At 38.4% G+C, this 20,178-nt stretch overlaps 1 protein-coding gene across 9 annotated transcripts in view; it reads right to left on the bottom strand.

The window, feature by feature from the left end:
* The window catches only part of PCDH15 (protocadherin related 15), a 710,734-nt gene that overhangs the window by 335,971 nt on the left and 354,585 nt on the right, over positions 1 to 20,178 (bottom strand). For 5 of the 9 annotated variants that reach the window (XM_069795892.1, XM_069795898.1, XM_069795894.1 and 2 more), the window contains 2 exons: positions 18,350 to 18,364; positions 17,586 to 17,651 (listed from right to left, as the gene is read on the bottom strand). In XM_069795892.1, coding sequence (XP_069651993.1) covers positions 17,586 to 17,651; positions 18,350 to 18,364 — 81 coding nt within the window. The remainder of the gene's footprint in view (positions 1 to 17,585; positions 17,652 to 18,349; positions 18,365 to 20,178) is intronic. The other 4 variants (XM_069795901.1, XM_069795896.1, XM_069795897.1 and 1 more) reach the window with 1 other exon arrangement.

Below are 20,178 nucleotides of genomic sequence, written 5' to 3'. Positions count from 1 at the left end.
GTCTTTCATGCTTTCAGAGTCATGACTGTTTTACTAAGAAATAAAAGGGAGTTGTGGCATAAATATGGCACTGGACTTAAGCTGCACTGAAGAACGAATCCATACAGAAAAAAATTTTAAAAGTAGTGGAATGCAAAGAGAAACCAGAGTACTAGTACCTGTTCAGTTTCTTTTTTTCTTACCTGTATTTTAAAAGGAATAAACTATATTTAATTTTTTGTAGAAATCTGCATAGATATTTAGTAAAGAACAGCAATCTTGAGCTTCAAAAGAATTGCCACCTCTATGACACTCAACTGTACCCAATCTACCAATGCATTTCATCAACACATGACTTCAGCTGTACTTCTCCAAATTTCTCCTGTTTTAACACATCCAAGTAGCACCTCTGAAGCTGAGTGCAAAATTGTAAGGAAGAGCATAGCGATATAAAAACACTAGTGTACTTACAGCATTTTGGGAAAAGAAAAAAAGGAAACAAAGCTGAATAAATGCATTAGAAGTAACAGCTCAGAAAAAGGAAAATAAAGCTGACGGGGAAGATAAAAGGAAAACAGATCTCCATTGATTTAAGGTTTGCTTGAATATTTTTTTTTAACCGATTCTTTGCCACATCTTTAAGTCAGGTAAAACCCACTAAACATTTCCTTAAGAAAGGCAAATTTCATCTTTGAATTTCTTCTTTGAAATTTCTATCACTTTGAAGCAATAGAATTAAACCACAGAATAACTGGGGGGAGAAGAGAGAGGAAAAAAAAAAAAACAAAAAAAAAACCCCAAAAAAACAACCCTGGGAGCCACATCAACACAAGGCAAAAAGGGAATCAAAGAAATGGATAAATAACGATGTCTCGTAAACTGAATAAACAAGAGATTAAGTCGCAAAGCCAGAACTGAAAGCTCCAGGGGTCTCTGGTCTGTGGGGTAAGCAGAGTTAATTCTGGAAGCTGGAACTGACAAAAAGTGACCTTTGACAGACAGAGCAACCTACAGGCTCCAAGACTTGGAAGGAGATTAGGACATTCAACAGTTAATTGCAGAGAGAAAGCATAATTCACAAAAGGATCCCCGAAGGGACCTAATAAGATTTGTGCTTGCAAAAGGGAGGAGACACAAGAGGTGTTAACAAGAGTGAGCAAACAAGTGAAAATGCAAGGAGGTAGGAGGAAGCAAAGCAGTGAGGATTACCTACCAGAAAGAACCGGAGAGGGAAGGACCAGCACACGACCTACGTCTTAGGCTGCCGGGTTTGCCAGAGCTGCACCCTCTCACCCCACCCCTTCGTACACTGGGTCGAACGATGGAAAGTCTCGAATGCATGAAACAGAGTGGGGAGCTGCATGTGAAGAGTAATAAACACCAGTAATCAAAAAAAACCCAACCCCCAAAACCAAAGAAAAACTATCAAAACATATAGACACGCTTGAGAAGTTAGGCGGCGCTCTCAGCTACCGGTTTCCTCAGGGATGCCCTTTTCAAAAACTATTAATTCCTTCTGTGAAAGATAATTTATCACAGAATTGCTCTTTTAAACTTCACCTTGTTGTGACAGTGACAAAATAATAGGCCCAACACAAATGCTCAGTAGTGCATTTCAGAAGCAATATTTGCCAGATTTTTCATTGGTCTCATAAACCATCCTGAAAAATAAAACTTAATGCCTGGCAGCAGCCATGTGTAATTATTCCTCTGTAAAAGAACTAATATACATTTGGGCTGATTTAGAACTTGGCATAAAATAATTACACAAGGAAAAAAAATATAATGCCCTACAAGCCTCACACTCTGTAGAAGTTTGGCATCATTTTTATTCTGAACACATTCAGTACTGTAGCCACAGCCCCTCCACTACAGTACCACAAACAACAATAAAACACCTGGTTTATACACAAAAGAGTTCTGTCCTGAGGGGCAGTGAATCAAGCTGGGTCTTAAAACAGTGCAGACTCATGACGAAAAACCGCATAAAAGCATTTCAGAGTTCACAGCTGACAGCACCCTTCCTCCCTCAGCAAATTCTTGATCAAAAATCCTTGCCCCTACAGTTGACCACTGCTCCTCAAAACAGCTACAGAAGAAAGGATGGGCTTATCAGAGGAATAAAATTGTCACTAGGAATGTGCTAATGGTATGAATTAGAGACGGATACCCAGAAGGTCAAGACTTGATGATTTATTTTCATCAGGCTGTATTTTCCTAAACAGTTGTGTCAGTAGGAGAAAATGTAGAGCAGCATAGGAATGGTGAAAAATGGTAAGCAAATAAAGGAAGAGAAAAAAATATCAAAGCTGTGGAAGATAACATTTGGCTTGATTAACAGGACTTTGAAAATCTAAAAGGATACAAGGAGTTTTCACGTGAGACTATGTAACAAGATAAACCAACAAATGTAATTCATGTTTGAGCCAAGCAAAGCTTTAAAATCCATCATTTATTGAATTATTTTACTGTTACAAGCACTCTGCGGTTTAAAACAAGCAATAACTTAAGTGTTATTCTTATTAGCGTTTCAAGGTTGGAATAAAGCTAAAATTACCGATGTTTTCATAGCAACCTGCTTAAAAACACAGGGAATGAGGGAGAACAAATATACCCTGGGTTGCTGTACAGTTATCTGTCTTTTCAAGATCAAAGCAAAGTAAATGTAATTAAAGGAAGCTGGGGCACAATCATTTATTTACAAAGTGCTTTTTTGGTGTTTTGGTTTTGTTGTTTGGGTTTTTTTTAAGGTAATAGTGCTTTTGAAAGCATTGAGAACAGCTCATTACTCACCTGGTCCGGTTTCATGCTCCCAGTAGCCCTTTCAGGCACATATTGAAGAATGAGATGCAAAGCCACACCTTCTCATTCAGGTGTGGAAAAGTATTAGGGTTTCATCATCATTTTAAATGAAAATTTAGTTGAGGTTTCCTTAAAAGCAGGTAAATTTTCAAAAGCATGCCTCACTTACAGAAAGCCTCTCAGAAAAGTAATGGGAACTTCATTCTGGGGTACAGACTTTCAAAGGTCCTCAGGCACCTCCTGAAGGAGGCACAATGACAATTTCTCATTTCCTGGATTTTCTATAGATTCTGTGTATTCTGTTGTACTAAAGAGTGAAGCAGGGAGGGTACCTCTACCTGGACACCATCCTCTACATCATGCCAAGTTGTTTGGGTAGCAAGCGGAGAGGACTATGTCTAACTTGCTAAGAGCAACTGAACATGCTGAGCTTTCCACAGGGTGGGTGGCAAGAAGAAACCGTGTAAACTGGGGCTCCTCAGGAGAAGCAAGAGGGGCAGGCCTGCAACCACTCTAACCTTAAGCACTACAGACAACTAAAAGATTTTCTGGATCGTTCAAGAAGGGCCTGGGCACCTTTATTTGTTTTTCCCCTAAATCCAGGATGCCAGCCAAAAACGAACGCTGTTGGAAAGGACATATGCTGTGGTTACTGCAATGGGACATGCTTGCAAACCGTTCTTCTTCCCTCTTTCAGTAGCTCCAAGGTGCTTTTGCTTAGTGAGCTGTCATTTTTAGTTTTGTGCATTTTAATAAAACTTCATTTTCCAACAAGGTAAGGTGGGAAATTCCTTTGACATAGGAAAGAAAGAAAGGAGATCAGTCTGGGCTCCCATCACACTGTTAAACATGTCACCTGGTATTAACTGGACTTTGAAAAGAACTGAAGTGGCTCAGACCTTCTGACCATCACCAAAACCAAGTAGGCTTACAAACCGAACATGCTTAATCCTCCAAAAAAGCTTTTTAGATACCTATCCACAAACGTAGGTTCCACTAAATGACATCGCTCTCCATACTTACATATTCCAGGATGCATCCAAATCATCTATGGCAAAGAGATTCCCAAGCTAAGGTTAAACCGAACATACCATAAATCCAGCTGCCAGCTTACAGTGCTGTGCAGATACACCGCTTCAGCCCAAGCAAGTGCAGCCAGCTTTGTCTGCAGGCCTCCTTACAGGCTTGCAGCAGCAGCTTGCCAGTCTGAACAGTGTTTCACAAGTGGCAATGTTGCTTCCAAACCTATGCTGCAGACAGTATTTCCTGGTATCAGGCTCCATAATAACACATGTATAAAACCAGAGAAAAACTCACTGTACTCTTTGGAGGCATATCATAAGGAGTCCTAAAAATAAGAGATGATAAAATAGCTTTAAAAGGCACTAAATATCTTACCTATCTTTACTACCATGGAAAGAAGATTTCAAATCAACTTTTCAAATTAATATTTTAAGAAACTCACCATATGAAACAAAAATATGTATTTTCACAGATTAGAGATAATTTTTACTACAGCTCTGCATCAGCCAGATCATTTTCTCATTCAAATAAGTTACCTGGGGCAAGTGGGGAAGTGACCTTAGAATAAAATTACATTTAAAAAATTATGAATGCTAATTAAACTATGACAGCTATTAAAAAAAAAAAACCACCCACAAACAAACCCTCAGCTACAAAAGAATTGCATGCAGAAAACAAAAAGTAAAAATCAGTAAAACAGACATTTTACTAAATTACTGTCTTTCCACAACCTTTCCCACACAAATGCTGTCTCTATAGCTATAAATAATACTCACAATTGGCTATCTAACAATCTTTAAGACTGAAGTCCTCTACACACAAAAATATTACAGCACCAACATGTGATGTAAACTTTTTACAGCCTGACAGGAACTTACTAAGACTTAATCGTAGCACTCGTTTCTATCAACCCATTTAAGAAAAGATGATGACTTCAGCATTGTCATGATATAAATGAGTGCAATACTGAATTACATCCTCCAACTAATAGTCATTTCAGTTTGAAGTATTACAGATTATTTACCATTTGTACAATGGTATGGCATGTCCTACCACAGATTCATGCCCTATGTTTCTATGCCAGAAGTGTACTCATCTCCAGCCCCATCCTCTGCTGTTCCAGACTGGACTCCCCACATGGACCTGGACCTGTTCCATCACCTCGCTATGCCTGCAGCTGTTAATTGATCCTGTTACCACCATCCCTGCTCTACCCACGCTGCTCAGGTCCTGTGGGACCGCATCCCAGTCAGTGGCGACACTGCCCCACCAGTGTTGGGGTCACTCCAGCTCAGCCCCACCACACAGCTCACTGATACAAACACTAAAAAAAGCTCACTTTTACTACACCTAACAAGCTACTTATAGGAGCGTGAAACAGAACAGAGGATCCCATTGATGAGCAAACCCCTACCTTGCGAACAGACCTCACTCTCAAGGGCTTCCTCTGGTCATCATCTCTTCAGTACGTGCAACCAATGGCACGCCCCAAGCCACCATCAGAATTTGAGCACATGGATCATTCCAACTCAATCAAGTAAACACTTCCAGCTGAGTGAAAATATTTCTTAACAGTATTAGCAAAAAGATTACATAATAGCTGCAGCGTCTGACAAGTCCAAATTCGTCTTCGTTCACATGGATAGAAAAAAAAAATCAACTCATGCTTTACATTGGATTAGTTGTAAACATTGCAATTCAAAAGTATACAGAAAGGAGTAATGTGCGATTACCATACACAAGACTGAGTTGCACAAGAGGTGAATTTTATGTGAACTGAGTCAGTTCAGCTCAATAGAGCCCAAGGGGGTAAGAACAGATGATTCTGGGATCGAGAGTAGCTCAAGTGTACAGGAACCAGCAGAGCCAGGGCTTTCAGGAACAAGAGTGCCTGCCCAATATAGAGCTCAAAAGAGCTAAGTGAAGAAGTAAGAATGGATTCTGAGCTACAGGGCAGGAACCCTATTGTTTGACACGGAACACACATATAAGGCCATTCCCCAAAAGGCAAAAGAAGATCCATTCGCTCTGACATCAGTGGCAGATCTTTGCCAGTGGCATAAGAGAAGACCTGAGCTCTCAACACTGCAAGATCACCATGGCAGTCACTACATTCACATTACCTAGAGCAGGGCCAGCTGGGATATTCAGAACCCACCCAGGTTTCATCTGTCCTAGAAGGTGGCTGAGGCAGGCTCACCCACACCTCTGAACCTTATATTCCTGCTTTGGACACTGTTTCATACTTTTGTGAAACTCAGCAAAAATATTTCTCTCCCCGCCCCTTGCTACCAGATGCTTAAATCTATTCCTGGCTCTGCCACTCATTTGTCTTGGCATTCACATAAATGCCACCAATTCCCACAGCAGGGTAAAAGAGTTGCTTATAGGAATAGGCAGCAGAGAATATAAAACAAGAACAGCTGACTTGTTGGTGGGTAGTGTAACAGTAATAGATATCCATTACAATGACAGTGACATGCTCCGGGGAAGAGATTTTCTTCCAGATGAGCAGCGTGCCAAATGTAAATCATGTTTCCACAAGAGGAAAGGTTTCACAAAAGGAGAACTTGGCAAGAATTAAGTCACGCCCGTAAAAGCAGTATTATTTAGTGAGAATAAGGCAGATAAATATCTAAATGCATCAACTGTCTTATAGGGCTGACCCATACATGTTACTTCTGCTTCTAAAAGGATTTTCACAGTACTCACTTTTAGCCATACAAAAGGAAGTGAGTGAAAACTGTATTCTGTATTCAAAACCATACCATGGAAAGAAGTTCCACTTATGGTTTGAACGTACTGGGAACAAAGGTTTCAAAACAAGTTTCTTTCAAAGTTTACCGGTGCCCCCTCTTTGCTTATAAGGAATAGAAAAATTGAGCTCCCTGTTAATACATGTCAGTTAATAAAGAGTAACTCCAAAAATAAAGCGATACCAAAACATTTAACACAAAGCACGACATACTGTTCTGGCAATTACTACCAGAGGACTGATCACAACAGTCACCTCCCACTCCCCAGAGGAAAACTGATTTTAAGCAGGCTTAAAACATATTAAATACTCCTATTCTTGCACTGCTTTACTGGAGCCATAAAGGAGATGACAGTCAAAGAATATTACTAGTAAAATAACATTCAATGTGTCAAAATTATATTAGAGAAGTTGTTGAAATATGCAGTTCTTCATTTGCAAAGGTAAACTGACAGCCTGGGAATATGAATAGATTGAGTATCATAATTTGAATTATTCCAAATACTCAAATTGTCAAAGATGAGCTGTTCAGAAAATTTTATATCACTCTGAGGAGAATTTCCATTAAAAAAAGTGAATCTCAAATACATTTTGAAAAGGCCTTGGCATTACAGAGCATAACCATTATTCACAAAAATTATACCTACCACAAAACGGAGTGAAATTCCCAATTTTTGTCATTTTAAACATCGATACTAGGGAAGACCTGTGGTCTTGCCCGATCTGCTAACTACTCCTACAGTTATCCAATATCTAGTGAACAAAACTCAATAGTTTGCAGTTGAATTAGTGCCTGTGGCTACACTGAGATAGTTGCAAGTTGTCAGCACAAGATTTCAGCAGACACAACTTGAGCCAAGACATGACACCTGAATGTGTGCACAAACAATGCAATGGAAAACAAAATAGCTTTGATGACTACATACAAGTCCTAAGAACCTACAGAGGTAGACAGTTAATGATGAAAACAAGGGGAAAAAACCCCTCTCATCCCTGAAGGTAATTTAAGGCCATCTATTTCACCTCCCCCCAAGAGCAGCAATACCAGGGTAGGATATTATTCTAGACAGCTGACAGCACAAAACTATTTTAAATAATTCCAACTCTATCACTTACTGTATTTTCTATCCTTAAGAATAAATTAATCAGTTTCTAAAGGACAACTTCTTTTCTCCCCTACTTCCACCCCAAATTATCTCCTGCTTTTTGCACTTTGATTTTTTTCTTAAAAGGACATAATTAAAAAAAAACATTACTGAAAAAGGAGAATTGTAGAGATCTAACAAAAGCTCTGCTTAAATACTGGCCACTGCTGATGTCTGTGCTCATGAATAGAAGTGGAATAGTACGCTCATCCACTTTACAGCTTCTTCAGTCTTTACACATTTGTCCTCCATGAAAACACGTGAGTGTGAATTTAAATCTGTGGTATTAAAAATAGCATTAGACACCAAATTGATTCATGACTTTTCAATGAAGTTGTTAATACCAAAATCCTAAGAATGTATAATTTCAGAATGAAAACAAACAGGCTTGAATGAAACAAAAATAATTTCCATAGATTTAGGCCTCTTCTCCCATCTCATGAATTTATAAACTAAATCAAATTGTCAGCTAAGAAGTGATACTTTCTTGCACTAGTTTACATTTTGATTTGAACAACTTAAGACAGTGAGTTGAGCACCAACATGTATGAGCCAGCTGCTAACATGAAGAACAGGAGGAATACCACAAACACAAGTTACAAAAAAAAAAAATAAAAATTCCATTTGTTAGTGGAGTATAAGAGAATTTTCTAATTTCTAGTTCTTACACTTACCCATCATCTGCTCAACTCTAAGCCTTCTTACCTGACAAGAACAGCAGCTATAGTCTTCCAGGCAATTTACCTTTTCTTGAAATATAAATTTGTTACGCTCTGATAATATTTGTGTTGCTGCATTTAATAATGATTCTTGGGACAGCTGATTAAGACCAAATAAGCCTTAGTCTTAATTGACTGTATCTCTGAATACAACAGAAGGAAATTCTATCTCTGGCTATCAAGTATTGAAGTCATGACAGAAAAAGAGAAACAGTCTAAAAGTACATTATTAAGCTGCGGCATACTAGCCAATTTTCCTCCATGATGGAGAGATTTGAGGACAATACTTCAACCAGAGCATTCAAAAAATCCGAGTCTGAAGTTCTGCCAGAAGAATAAACCAAGTCAACCCTACAACTGGGTCTCTCTTGATACTCTTGCACCCATCCTGCTGCATGCTTCCCATCTCAAAGTCAAGGAGCACAGCAGTAGTCAGTAAGTCCCTTTCTCATGCTATTGCTGAAAACTTTCCTGGATTGTACAATGTCCCCAGTGGATTTCTATGGCCCAAACTAACTCCTTTCTCACAGTCTAACCAACACACTCCTTAATGGCACAGGAATGCCCTGAATGATCCAGAACTAGAGCCAGTACTTGCCAGGGCTGTGAACACCAAGCTGTGGGCTTTCTTTTCAGGTGGCCTCAAGATCTGACTGTATCTTCAGAGCCACATCTAGACTCAACCTAAAACAGCCCATGCAACAGTTGTTCATCTGGATGACTTGGAGAAGTGCCATCAGGAAACATCTGGGCTCCCAAATCAGTCCAGGTGTGGGAAGACAGGGTTGAACTATACAGCACTCTGCAATGCAATAAATTCAGGCTTCAGCCCTTAGTAGCAGCCCTAGCTCGGTGCAGCCACACAGCATACGCAAATCAATACAAATCCACCCCTCTTGTGAAAATTTGTCCAAAACATTCCAAAAGGGTAACTTCTATCAGAAGTTACTTAATCTGGCAGATATTAGATCTAATGTATCACCTTTCTTCCTATATAAAAACATAAAGCCAGAATAAACTCCATATTGCGTGCCCTAACTCGACAAAATGTTATTATGCGCCTGGGCCTGATCCAGATCAGATTTGTATTGCTGGCTAACCTCATGCTGCACAGACCAGGTATTAAAGATCACAGAATAGCATTAGCACACACAAATTCAGAAAAGAATACTGATGCTTAATGCTACAATCATATTAGCCATCTAGATTGCATCGGCAGCTAACTGATATCACTAGACTGAACTGCAATTCTCAGCCGACAAGTATCTAGACTTATTTAAACATTCTCAGATGTACACATGGGACCTGAGAAAGTGGCAGTATCTATACAACATGAGCAATTAGTTTTACAATAGAAGCAAGGATGGTGGTTTAGAAGCAAGGATGGTGGTTTAGAAGCAAGGTTGATTGCACTCCTCTTTCCCTTGTACAGCAAGATAATATTTAATTCAAAGATTTATTTACAGGCCGCAGTACCTTAACTTACACTTTGTCATATATATATGCAACATACCACGTCTCCATTGCTACAGAAACCAGATTCCAGATTGGTGAAGATATATTTGAAAAGGAATACTTTCCACAGCTGGTGAAAAACATTCACAAATAGTTTAAGAAGCTGTAAGATTGTCTAAAGACATGAGAAAAATCTATGTGGGGACACATAGGCATATAGACAATTGCATAACTTAGATTAGAAATCAGCTGAAGCAGTTTCTCCCCAGAAATGTTTCACAGGAATGGTAACAACATATAAGCTAATGATTAGATTTTTTTTTCCAGTATAGAAATGCAATTGTTAACTGCTACAAAAGAAATAGTGCACCAAGAGGAAGTTAAATGCAAAGAGTCCTCAAACTGCACTTAGGGGAAACCAAGAAAAATCAATACAGAATTACAGTACATTATAGTATGGTCTCTCTTCCATTTCCACATCCACACAAACATACCAGATTTGAAAGATGTTTTTCTCAGAATCACTTGAAATAGTAAAACTATGATTACTTTTATTTCATAATGCTACATAAAGCTGATTTTTGAACAATAGGAAGTAATAGGTGAAAATAAGTTATTTTAAAATCAAAGATTGAGAGGCTCATAAGACAGTAAACTATAACTTACAAGAATATATAACTTCATAAATTCTAACAGCTCTGTGCAACATGCTAGCACCTGTACAGCTTAAAAGAAAAATCAAGTCCTCCCTCCTGCAGCAAGAAACCCAGAGCTAAGGCTGAAAGCTCTGCTCTGTTTTAGTCCTGTTAATCCCCATGGAACAGCTTTAAGTCTTGTTGAGGTGCTGAGTACACAAGGCTGTCTTCAGCTCATCTTACTTGTAACTTCCACCCCCCACCTCCCATTTGAGTGTCAACTGACTCATTTCCAGTAAACAGAGAGCTACTGCAGACAGTCCAACAAGTCAAAGGAGTGAGCCTTATGCACGATATAAAGATTTACTAGGGCTACAGGCATGTGAACATGCATGCTCCACGTGGAAACCTTCTAGGGAAACAGCTACCTCACCAGGCTTAGACTGTTTCCTCCCACCGGTGATGTCTCTGGGACAGCGTGCTACACTACCACGAGATGGATCCGTTACCTCCCTTCCTTCACCCACTGCTTCTTCTCCTAAGGAAAGGGGGAAAGCAGGAGCTCGAGACGCACTGTTTCACTTGTCAGAATAGAAACTAAATGTGAGCTTTTAATTAGATCTACATGACCTCGCAAAATTTTACGGAACAGTCTTCTAACTTATCTTGGTTTGTACGTTTGCCATACGCATGTACAGAGGGTTACAGGAACATACAGGACACTAGCAAGTTGAAACTCCTTTACACGTTTGACACATCTCATCTCAGCCTGCTCTCCCTGCTAAGGCTTTACAGGGCCAAATGCCAAGATTAATTGCTGCAGATTTTAGTTTCACTACTTAGAACTCAGCAGCTCTTAGAATGTAAAATAACACAACACTTCTCACAATTAAATCTGAGTATTTGTTGGAAAAAACCACACTGGGTTTCAGTAACACAAACATCTTGAGTGGACCTGAAGTGGACTTTTGAATGTTTAAAGAAAAACATTACATGGTATTTTAAACCAATTATATAACCTTGGTGGCATGTTCAAAATACAACTGTAAAACCACAAAAGTCTCAGATAAAAGAATTTCAAACCAGCAACAATATCAGAGACATCATTTCTGTAGGAAAGATGTATTTGAAGAAATCAAGACACTGAAGCACCTTCTCATCCTTCAAGTCATTAATTCAACCATTTTCTGAAACAGAAGGGAAAAGTAGGAAAAGACCATAAAGAGCTGCAACTCTTAAGAAATACTATTCTCAATACACCTGTGTTCAACCACAGCAGCTTTCCAAATCAGAAAATGGTATTTTGCTAAATCAATTCTTCCCCTTAGCCGAAATGTCTTTAAGGCAGCCAGACTGGAATCAGCATACGATCCAGAGAAGAGATGGATAGCAGGACCCTTAATCTTTAAGGCTCATTAGTTCAATTCAAGTAATGGCTGTTTGGAAGCCATCACACACAGTCCATAGGAAACATATTAGACTCTTAAGCCCGTCTCAGAAGAGAAGCTACAGATTTTGTGCCTCTAGAGACGTTTTTGTCAATCCCTGTCAATTGCCCCTGAAAAACAAATTAAAATAGTTTGGTACAGCACGGAAATTTGCAGTGACATTGTCAATGTGCCTTAGTAATCAGGTCCATTCTTCCAGCATTACATACAATTAAACTGAAAATAAACTGGTCCAATAGTAGTGGGGAAAAAAACCCACAGCCTGTTTTCCTGCATACTTGTGCCCTATTTCCCATGTAATCCCTCATTGCAGGGAGTTATTGATGGGGATTTGTAGAGTGATCACACATCCTCTGCCTCCCCAGGAAGTCAGGCTGACAAATGATTGTTGCCAAGATCGTAGGAAGATGAAAAGATATAAAAATAATACCAAACCCACATACAACCATGAAAGTTCATTCTGGCACTTACCTGTGTTTGCATAAATACCAAATATCCCCAATGAGCATTAGGATTTATGTATGGAGAGGAGAGAGAGATCATGTAATTTGTGGAGACAGTCCAACTATTCACTAGCACTCTATACCATCATAAGGGTGGGACACGACCAGAAAAACCAATATAAAATCAAAAGTAGAACAAAATTTACTGATTTACCTAGGATAGGCAAGAACACAAACAAAATATTCATAACTACAGAGTTTTTCTTACGAATGCGTTACCAAGACACCAGTTCATATTCTTCTTCATATTAGGGTAGATCTTTCAAGTTACACTGATCTCTATATTGGCACCTGGCTAGCATACTGGCTATTAGCTAAGTATATATATATAACTTATACCCCAAACAAGTCATCTGTTAAAATTTGAATAGTACTTGCCCGTATTCTATTAACTTTGTAGCTATCCCGAAATAAAAGACATAAAGGCAAATATCAAGCAAGCAGGTATCAGAGGTACAGTTATTCTGTCTGTGCACCCTTGTTGTACACAAGGTCACCCAACATCCCACCAAGAAGCCTGCAATACTGCAGCCTGCTTGCTCCCTCATCCCAACCTCTACATTTTGTTCCAAATTCTATTTTAAACAGTTATATCTAGCAAATCTTAATTTTGCCTCTTTTAGAAGTCATTTTCCAATAGCTTACTTACCATTAAAAACCCTTTTTAAAGATTCAAAGCATTTCGGTATGCTCATCTTAAGGAAAAAAAGCACAGGCAGCTCAACATGAAGGCCCCCAAAAACCTGGGGCGCACTTGCAATGAAAGTCTGAAGTATGCAGAAGTCTCATTTGTTCAGTCTTTAAAACAAGTTAAAACCAAGTCTCAAATTCAGTAATGAAAAAAAAACCCATGGGTGAAAATAACTCTCTGCCTGTAAAAAAAACCCACCTGTACATCTAGAAGAATTAAATTTTGCCGCTAATATGATCTCAAGTACTATCACCCAGTCAGTTAAACAAAGGAGAAATGAAAAAAATAATTCACCTTAAGGTACTCATGTACCTTAAGAAACGTAAAGTTCACCCCTTCTAGGATTCTTCACAGGAACACAACTATAATCTAACATACTATCGTATCTAAATTACTTGATATAAAGATATATTAATCCAGTGGTGGGAAACTGTCAAATCCTAAATCTATACTGATCTCGCAAGGAGATCTTTAAAGGTCAGACATGGTAACTGTGTATCTGACTATGAAAACAAGGAATAGTTATTTTCATAAAATATTTTTATTCCCTGAGATTTGCTGGTCTCCAGACTTTTTGTAAATTAGAAATTATGGAACTCAGTATGCTGGGGAGCAATATTCAACACAGTGGAACTAAAGATATACTTCTAAAAAGCAGGATCTTCTGTTTATTCAGTTGCCAGAACTTGATGAATATGTGCACTGGATGAAATGTCACACACAGGTGTTAACTCAGCTATTGTTTTGAGATCTTCATTCTAAAACCTTAGCAGAGACAGTCCAACATCAACAACAGACCTTTGAAAGCTGAACAAAAATAGGTGGATTGTTTCTCTGCATCTATCGGCAATTCCAATACAAAGTTTGTTTGGTCATTGGAAATGTTGTATACCATAAATCTGCATATCAACCAAAATGCCTATCACTAAAGCTTTGCTATTATTTTTAACAACTATATAATGCCAATTTTGAGACTGAATGGCAAATTATTTGAAAAAATTTTTCATAAAATATTCTACTGAATTCACACACACAGTAAATACATACACTCACCCCACTGATCCTGGCATCAATATCCATGATTTTTACTTTCAGGCTGCATGCTCTATAACAGCAGCAACATCCAATCCTCCTTCCAAAGCTCCCAACGTATCAAAAACTGGTAATAAAACATTTTCTTATCACAACACACTGCTTCAGCTGACCTTCCTTATTACCCTTTAAATCCTCTGTTTGTTCCCTTCTCAAGATTTTTACAGAAGTTTTTTGGTGGCAAAGCTGTTTTGACTTATTTATAACCCCTTACCATTATATGGGTTCATCGTCTAATGCATAGGAAGGGTGAAAGGCTACAAAAGATGAGCTCTGGTAGCCAAACCATTTCTAGTGACTGTAGCAGGGGTCATTCTGTAAATCTAACCGAGGCCCTACTGGTGATGAATCAGCTCTCGGTCTGCTTCTTTCACTAGTCATTTCAAGCTGTAGTTTAAAATACGTAAGGAAATTGGCCAAGGGCAGTGCTGTGGAGCACAAATTGACACTGCAGCCAAAACAAAGTGTCACACAAATGGAATGGTACTCATCAGGATACAATAGTGGCTTGCATAGAACCAAACCATCAGCACATTAAAAGAGCATAACTAACAATAGCATATTGATATTTTGGAACACTGATGGCGTAGCCAGACACTACTTAAAAACATCCCATGTTAGCATGTGACCATGACCACAGAGAGGGGGAAAAAAAAAAAAAAAATGGGAGCAGTTGCAAGCAGAAAGCATCCAAGTAACAAAGCACTACCTGATCAGTTAGTCTCCTAATTCCCCAATATATATATATATAAGTGTGCATGCATGTCTGCGCATGGATGTATACTCATACACATTCATTTGCAACAATACCTGTCATTTGGCACAAATCCAAATTTGACTCTAGCAAGCTAAAGCATTTGCCCTGAACCTGAAGACATCTGGATGGGCGTACACACAGAGGTGGAAAACAAAATCTGCTGGTAGCTGCTCCGCGTCCTTTGCTGTGACTATTTTTCTATTTTAAAATATCTACATTCACTTTAAGCAAGACTCACAGAAAACCAATTAATATGAAGTACACGAGCAGTAGCATTGACTCAACCGCTGAGCCTCCATGCTGTACTGAGATTTCACCTTCATTAATTTCAGTCATGCATGGTAGTGGGGAGGATACAACTTACCACTTCAACAAAGACAGAGAAAGGTTTAAGGACATTTCAACTCAAGAGCTGGCTTCCCAGGAGATCCATTTACTTAATACATATTGTGACTTACAGATGAGGTGTATCGCTTCCATTAACTACAATGCAAATTGAAGTTTCTACTTCCGATTTGACTTCTTTAATGGGGAGTTAATGGTTCATAAGAATTCATAGCAAAAGAGATTAATTAATCATTGCAGACACATGCAAAACTTTTAGGAAATTCATACCTCTTCCCACCGTACTCAATTTAACCATCTTTCTTGCAGGACCAGTTACATTTGAACAGAAATTTTAACTTTCTAGTTTTTAGCAAACACCGAATCAAGCATTAAAAAGCTGAGGAATAAAGTTTATTATGCCATTCAACTAGAGAGCTGCAAGCTTCTTGTTTCTCTAAATTTTTGTTTATATTTCAGATTACTCTATGGTCAGCATCTAGCCTTAGTTTCAGCTGTCGTTCCCACAACATTCTGCAGATAAGTAACTCACGTGCTGTAAGCATGTAAGAATAAAGTGCTATAAAACATGCCAGTAGTACCTATGTATACTCAGGAATACTGGACGACTTCCCAACAAGGTGATACAGGTACAATTATTTCATAAGCATCAAATCTCAAGACTCCTTCTACAGTATATTCATTGAAAAAAGATGAAGAAAAAAACCACAGTATTGATTCCAGACCCCTCAACTATTTAGGTATCATATACACCAAACTATTTTAACAATAGTTGACTAAAATTGCAGCACAAATTACACACAGAAGTTCTGCTATTAAAGAGTAAGACCTATCATGGATATTGTAATCTCATACCATTTAAACACTCTGAAAGAAAAAAAAGACTTTTTTTTCACTTGATATAAGGATGATATAAACATGATAGAGTTCTCTACTAAAATTTACATTGCACTGTATAAGTTACTTTACAGCACTCAGGCTGCATTACAAAAACCAAAGTAAACAGGAGGAAAAAAAAAAAAGAAAAAAAAAAAAAAAAAGAGTCCTGCTCAGCATGTGGACACAAATACAAGGGGAATTTCATTTTGCTGAGACCAATCATCATTTTTTCAGCAGACATGATTGCAAGAAAAATCAGCACAGGAGGAAGAAAACAGCCTGTTTTTAAAAGCCACTCCAGTACCAATTAACAGAGCTCTTCAGCACATCGGCATATTAACAATTGGGTTTTTTGGTTCTCTTAGCAGTGAAACCTGCATATGCTTAACCGTCTGACCTTGAGTAACTCCCAACAGCAAGCAGTTCCCCCAAGGACAACAGCAGAGAGGTTCCACCAGCATGAGCTAGACTTTGTTCACCATTTCAAGCACCCACATATGATAAATCGTAACCACATGCAGCACACAACTGTGCCTAGCTTATGAGGTTAAAAAAAAAATAAAAGTCACAAAGGAAAAATCAGGGAATAGTAGTAACTTGGTATCAGGAGTAACAGCCACCTCTAAAAAGCACTGACTCTAACAGCATAAAGCACTTCATCACATTACAGTATGCTGCATAAATGCAGTACTAAGACTACAGATCGACAGTTTGAGAACTGTATGATTTGACAGGAAAATTCAAAAAAGAGATTAATTTTCTTTTGAAGTTTCCATGACAACTTGCAAGTTCTGCCATTTCAGAGGTACCCATAAACTCATGTTATTAAACTTAGAGCAAACCAACAAGCAACCTCCTAAATGCTGCATGTGAAACCCAGAAGACAGCAACATTAACACTCCTACAAAGCTTCAGAGAAAGGTTTCAGCTTTCCCTAAACACAACAAAAACAAAGACTTACCAGAACTTTGTCCTCCAGTAATATCATACTGACACAAGAAGTCAGACAATAAAAAATAAGCTGGTGTATTAGCAACAAGGGAGCTAAACTACTGTTGCATTACAAATAATTGTGGTCTAAATACTTGTCTAAAACTAAATGCATATTCACAAGAGCTATCTGCAGTCAAAGACCAAAGTCATCAAAATGTGTAATTTTCAGGAAGAAATGACACCTCTCAGCATTTTGGGTCACTGTCACCTTTCCACCCGCAATGCCCGTTAACAGGTTTTCAGAGACCAGCCCTCACTGCCGAGCTGGACACGGACATGCCACTAATCCATGTGTGCTTCTACACCCTGATCAGCTAACACAGGGGAACCAAAGGGGTGTCGCGGAAAACCGAGGTGCACTCACCATTCCGACTTTCTTCATCAATAGGCACTATTGTGGCTGGAGGACCTGTTCTGGCCAATTTGCAATCTATAAAGATGAAAAAAGAAGTTATTTCTAATTCCAGAAGAAGGATCTTGGGGTTTTGTTGTTGTTTTTTAAAACAAGTCAGCATATTCGCTGTACTGAAGACAAGTATTCATTAAATATTATGTACGTATAGACTACAATTGTTAGCTAAGCTACACTGACAGAAGATCAAAATCTGAGCTGTTTGCTTATCCCTTACTCAGATACTTTATAAAGCAAAGAAAAATCTGATAGCAAAGGATTTAACATCACAGACGCTGACCCATATTTAAAATAAATACTTAACAGCAAAAACTTAATATGGTTTGTTCTGTTATCTCTTATGTGAGCCTTCCTTTCCACGTCATGAACACACACACCCCCGGATCGTTGTCACATACCACCACAATACAGTTTGATGGCTACACTATAAAACTGTTCATGTCTTGCTCTAAATATCACCAGTGATCTCAGTGAAGCAGAAGTCCTTCAGGACAGAGATCATACAATGGTAATTTAACCCAAAGAAGTAACACAGGAACGATTAAAAGCTATAAATCGTAATTAAAGCTTCACAACAGAAACAAACATAATTTGCATTTAATTGCAACAAAAGGATCTAATTAAAGAGAGTGAACAGAATTTTAATAATGTTCTAAAGAAAATAAAAATTAAAAACAGACAAGCAATGTTCAGGAAGTTACATTTTGCCATCTTACCCTCATATTGCCAGTCTGGAGTCAAAAGTTTAGAGTCATCAATGGAAGCAGAGCAGAATAACGAAAGAAAATAAGTAAGATTTGGTTGGTTTACTCAAAATATAGGTTCAAAGACATAAAGCAGTACATGCAGAGCTAGCAAATGCATAGGTGTAGTCTTAAAATATATAAAAGCATGTATACTACATGTGATGACTATATTTAGTGTAGAAAACCAAATTGCTCACAAAATAGATGAAAAACATTACCTCTTTAGAGCACGCAGAAATAAATGTTAATTAAGAAGCGCTTTTCATTTTCAAAGAGCCTCACAGTACCACTGAAACAGTGTGATAAGAGAGAACCATTCTCCCCCCCATTTCACCATGGAGAACTGTATATGAGATTACAGTCCACATTTTTAAAGGCATTTAGACTCTCCTCTGATCCTCCCGACATGGCCCCGGCCACATGGTTGGCTACACCCCATTTGTAAGAAATGACAGCTTCTAATTGGTTTCTAGCCAAGGAAAGAAATGCTGGAGTAGCACTGTTTGTTTGGGGGTTTTTTGAGAGGCAGGTCTAAACACTTTACACAAAAGTCCCAACGGAAAATCATCTGTAAATTAAACACAAGAGCAAGCAGAGGTAAGATGCTATTTCCCAGCTTACAGTAAAAATTACACATTCATTGACTTCAAAAGAATTGCGCTGCAGCTAATTACAGACTATAATTACCCCAGCGCAGACAAGACCTATGAAGGAAGATCAAAACAGTGAAGCTTTTTTTCAGATCTCCGTTTAGGTGAAGCCTCTAAAGGCCATCTGCATGGCACAGTGATTTCCTCCAGCAACAGCTTTGCTATTCAGCTGATGAGTTCAACTGCAAGACCAAACTTCTAAACACCAGAGTAAGGATTGACAGAACAGCATTCCTTGAGGCTGTTAATATTTATGAACAGCCTGAACAACACCTGAATTAATACCAACGATAATACAGTCACAGTGAACTGTAATTACTTTTTTTTTTTTTTTGAAAGACAAACAGGCAAACCTTGCTCTGAAGGTAAAATACAGAGAGCTTGTGTGGGTACCCACCCACTCGCCTTCCTTACAGCAGTGACGCTGTTTGCAGAGTTTCACAAACCCACCCCATTTGCTACCTTAAGCAGTCTACACAAAGTTGTTAAAATGAACAAATTCTCAGTATTTATTCCTTTTATTCTTACATGCTCTAGTTTGAGCATAAATTGAATATTTTCTGTTGATAATTTTAAAGCTTTTTGTTTTGAAGGCATTACCAGAGCAAACAGATCATCTGAAAAACCATGTCTGTCATTTCATTGTAGTTTCGTATGAGCATATTGTGTGGGAAGATAAGCAATGTTCGCATATCTACACGAAATAAGGATTTTTTTTTTCCCCCTCTGTTCTTTTTTTCCACCGGATGCTACAAAAACAACAGGACCATAACTGACACAACTAACCTTTTCCAGAGACGTGTTATAATTTTCTGCAAGTTCAGGATTTGGCTAACTGAACAACTCTTCAACAAACTCTTTGTTAGGGCAACGAAGCTCACCCACACAAAACTTTTACTGAGACTTTGTTTTTATGAATGGTCCCTGCTATTCACCATTGAACAGTGATCACTGCACACACAAACAAAGAGAAATCCAAAGCAGGGACTATTCTAAAAATTGCATATGCCTTACCAAAAGAATAAACACGATTTTTTTGAAAACTGAATAAGCCTTTTCCCCATCATCTATGTTTCCACGATGATGTTTTCTCCTTGGTGGGTGTCTCAATGAAAAGTTCACCCAAATCAGGCCAAACTATAGTTCTAT

The sequence above is a fragment of the Haliaeetus albicilla genome, chromosome 11, assembly GCF_947461875.1.
Source record: "Haliaeetus albicilla chromosome 11, bHalAlb1.1, whole genome shotgun sequence".
Lineage (NCBI taxonomy): Eukaryota > Metazoa > Chordata > Aves > Accipitriformes > Accipitridae > Haliaeetus > Haliaeetus albicilla.
This window is presented reverse-complemented; position numbering and strand designations above follow the sequence as displayed.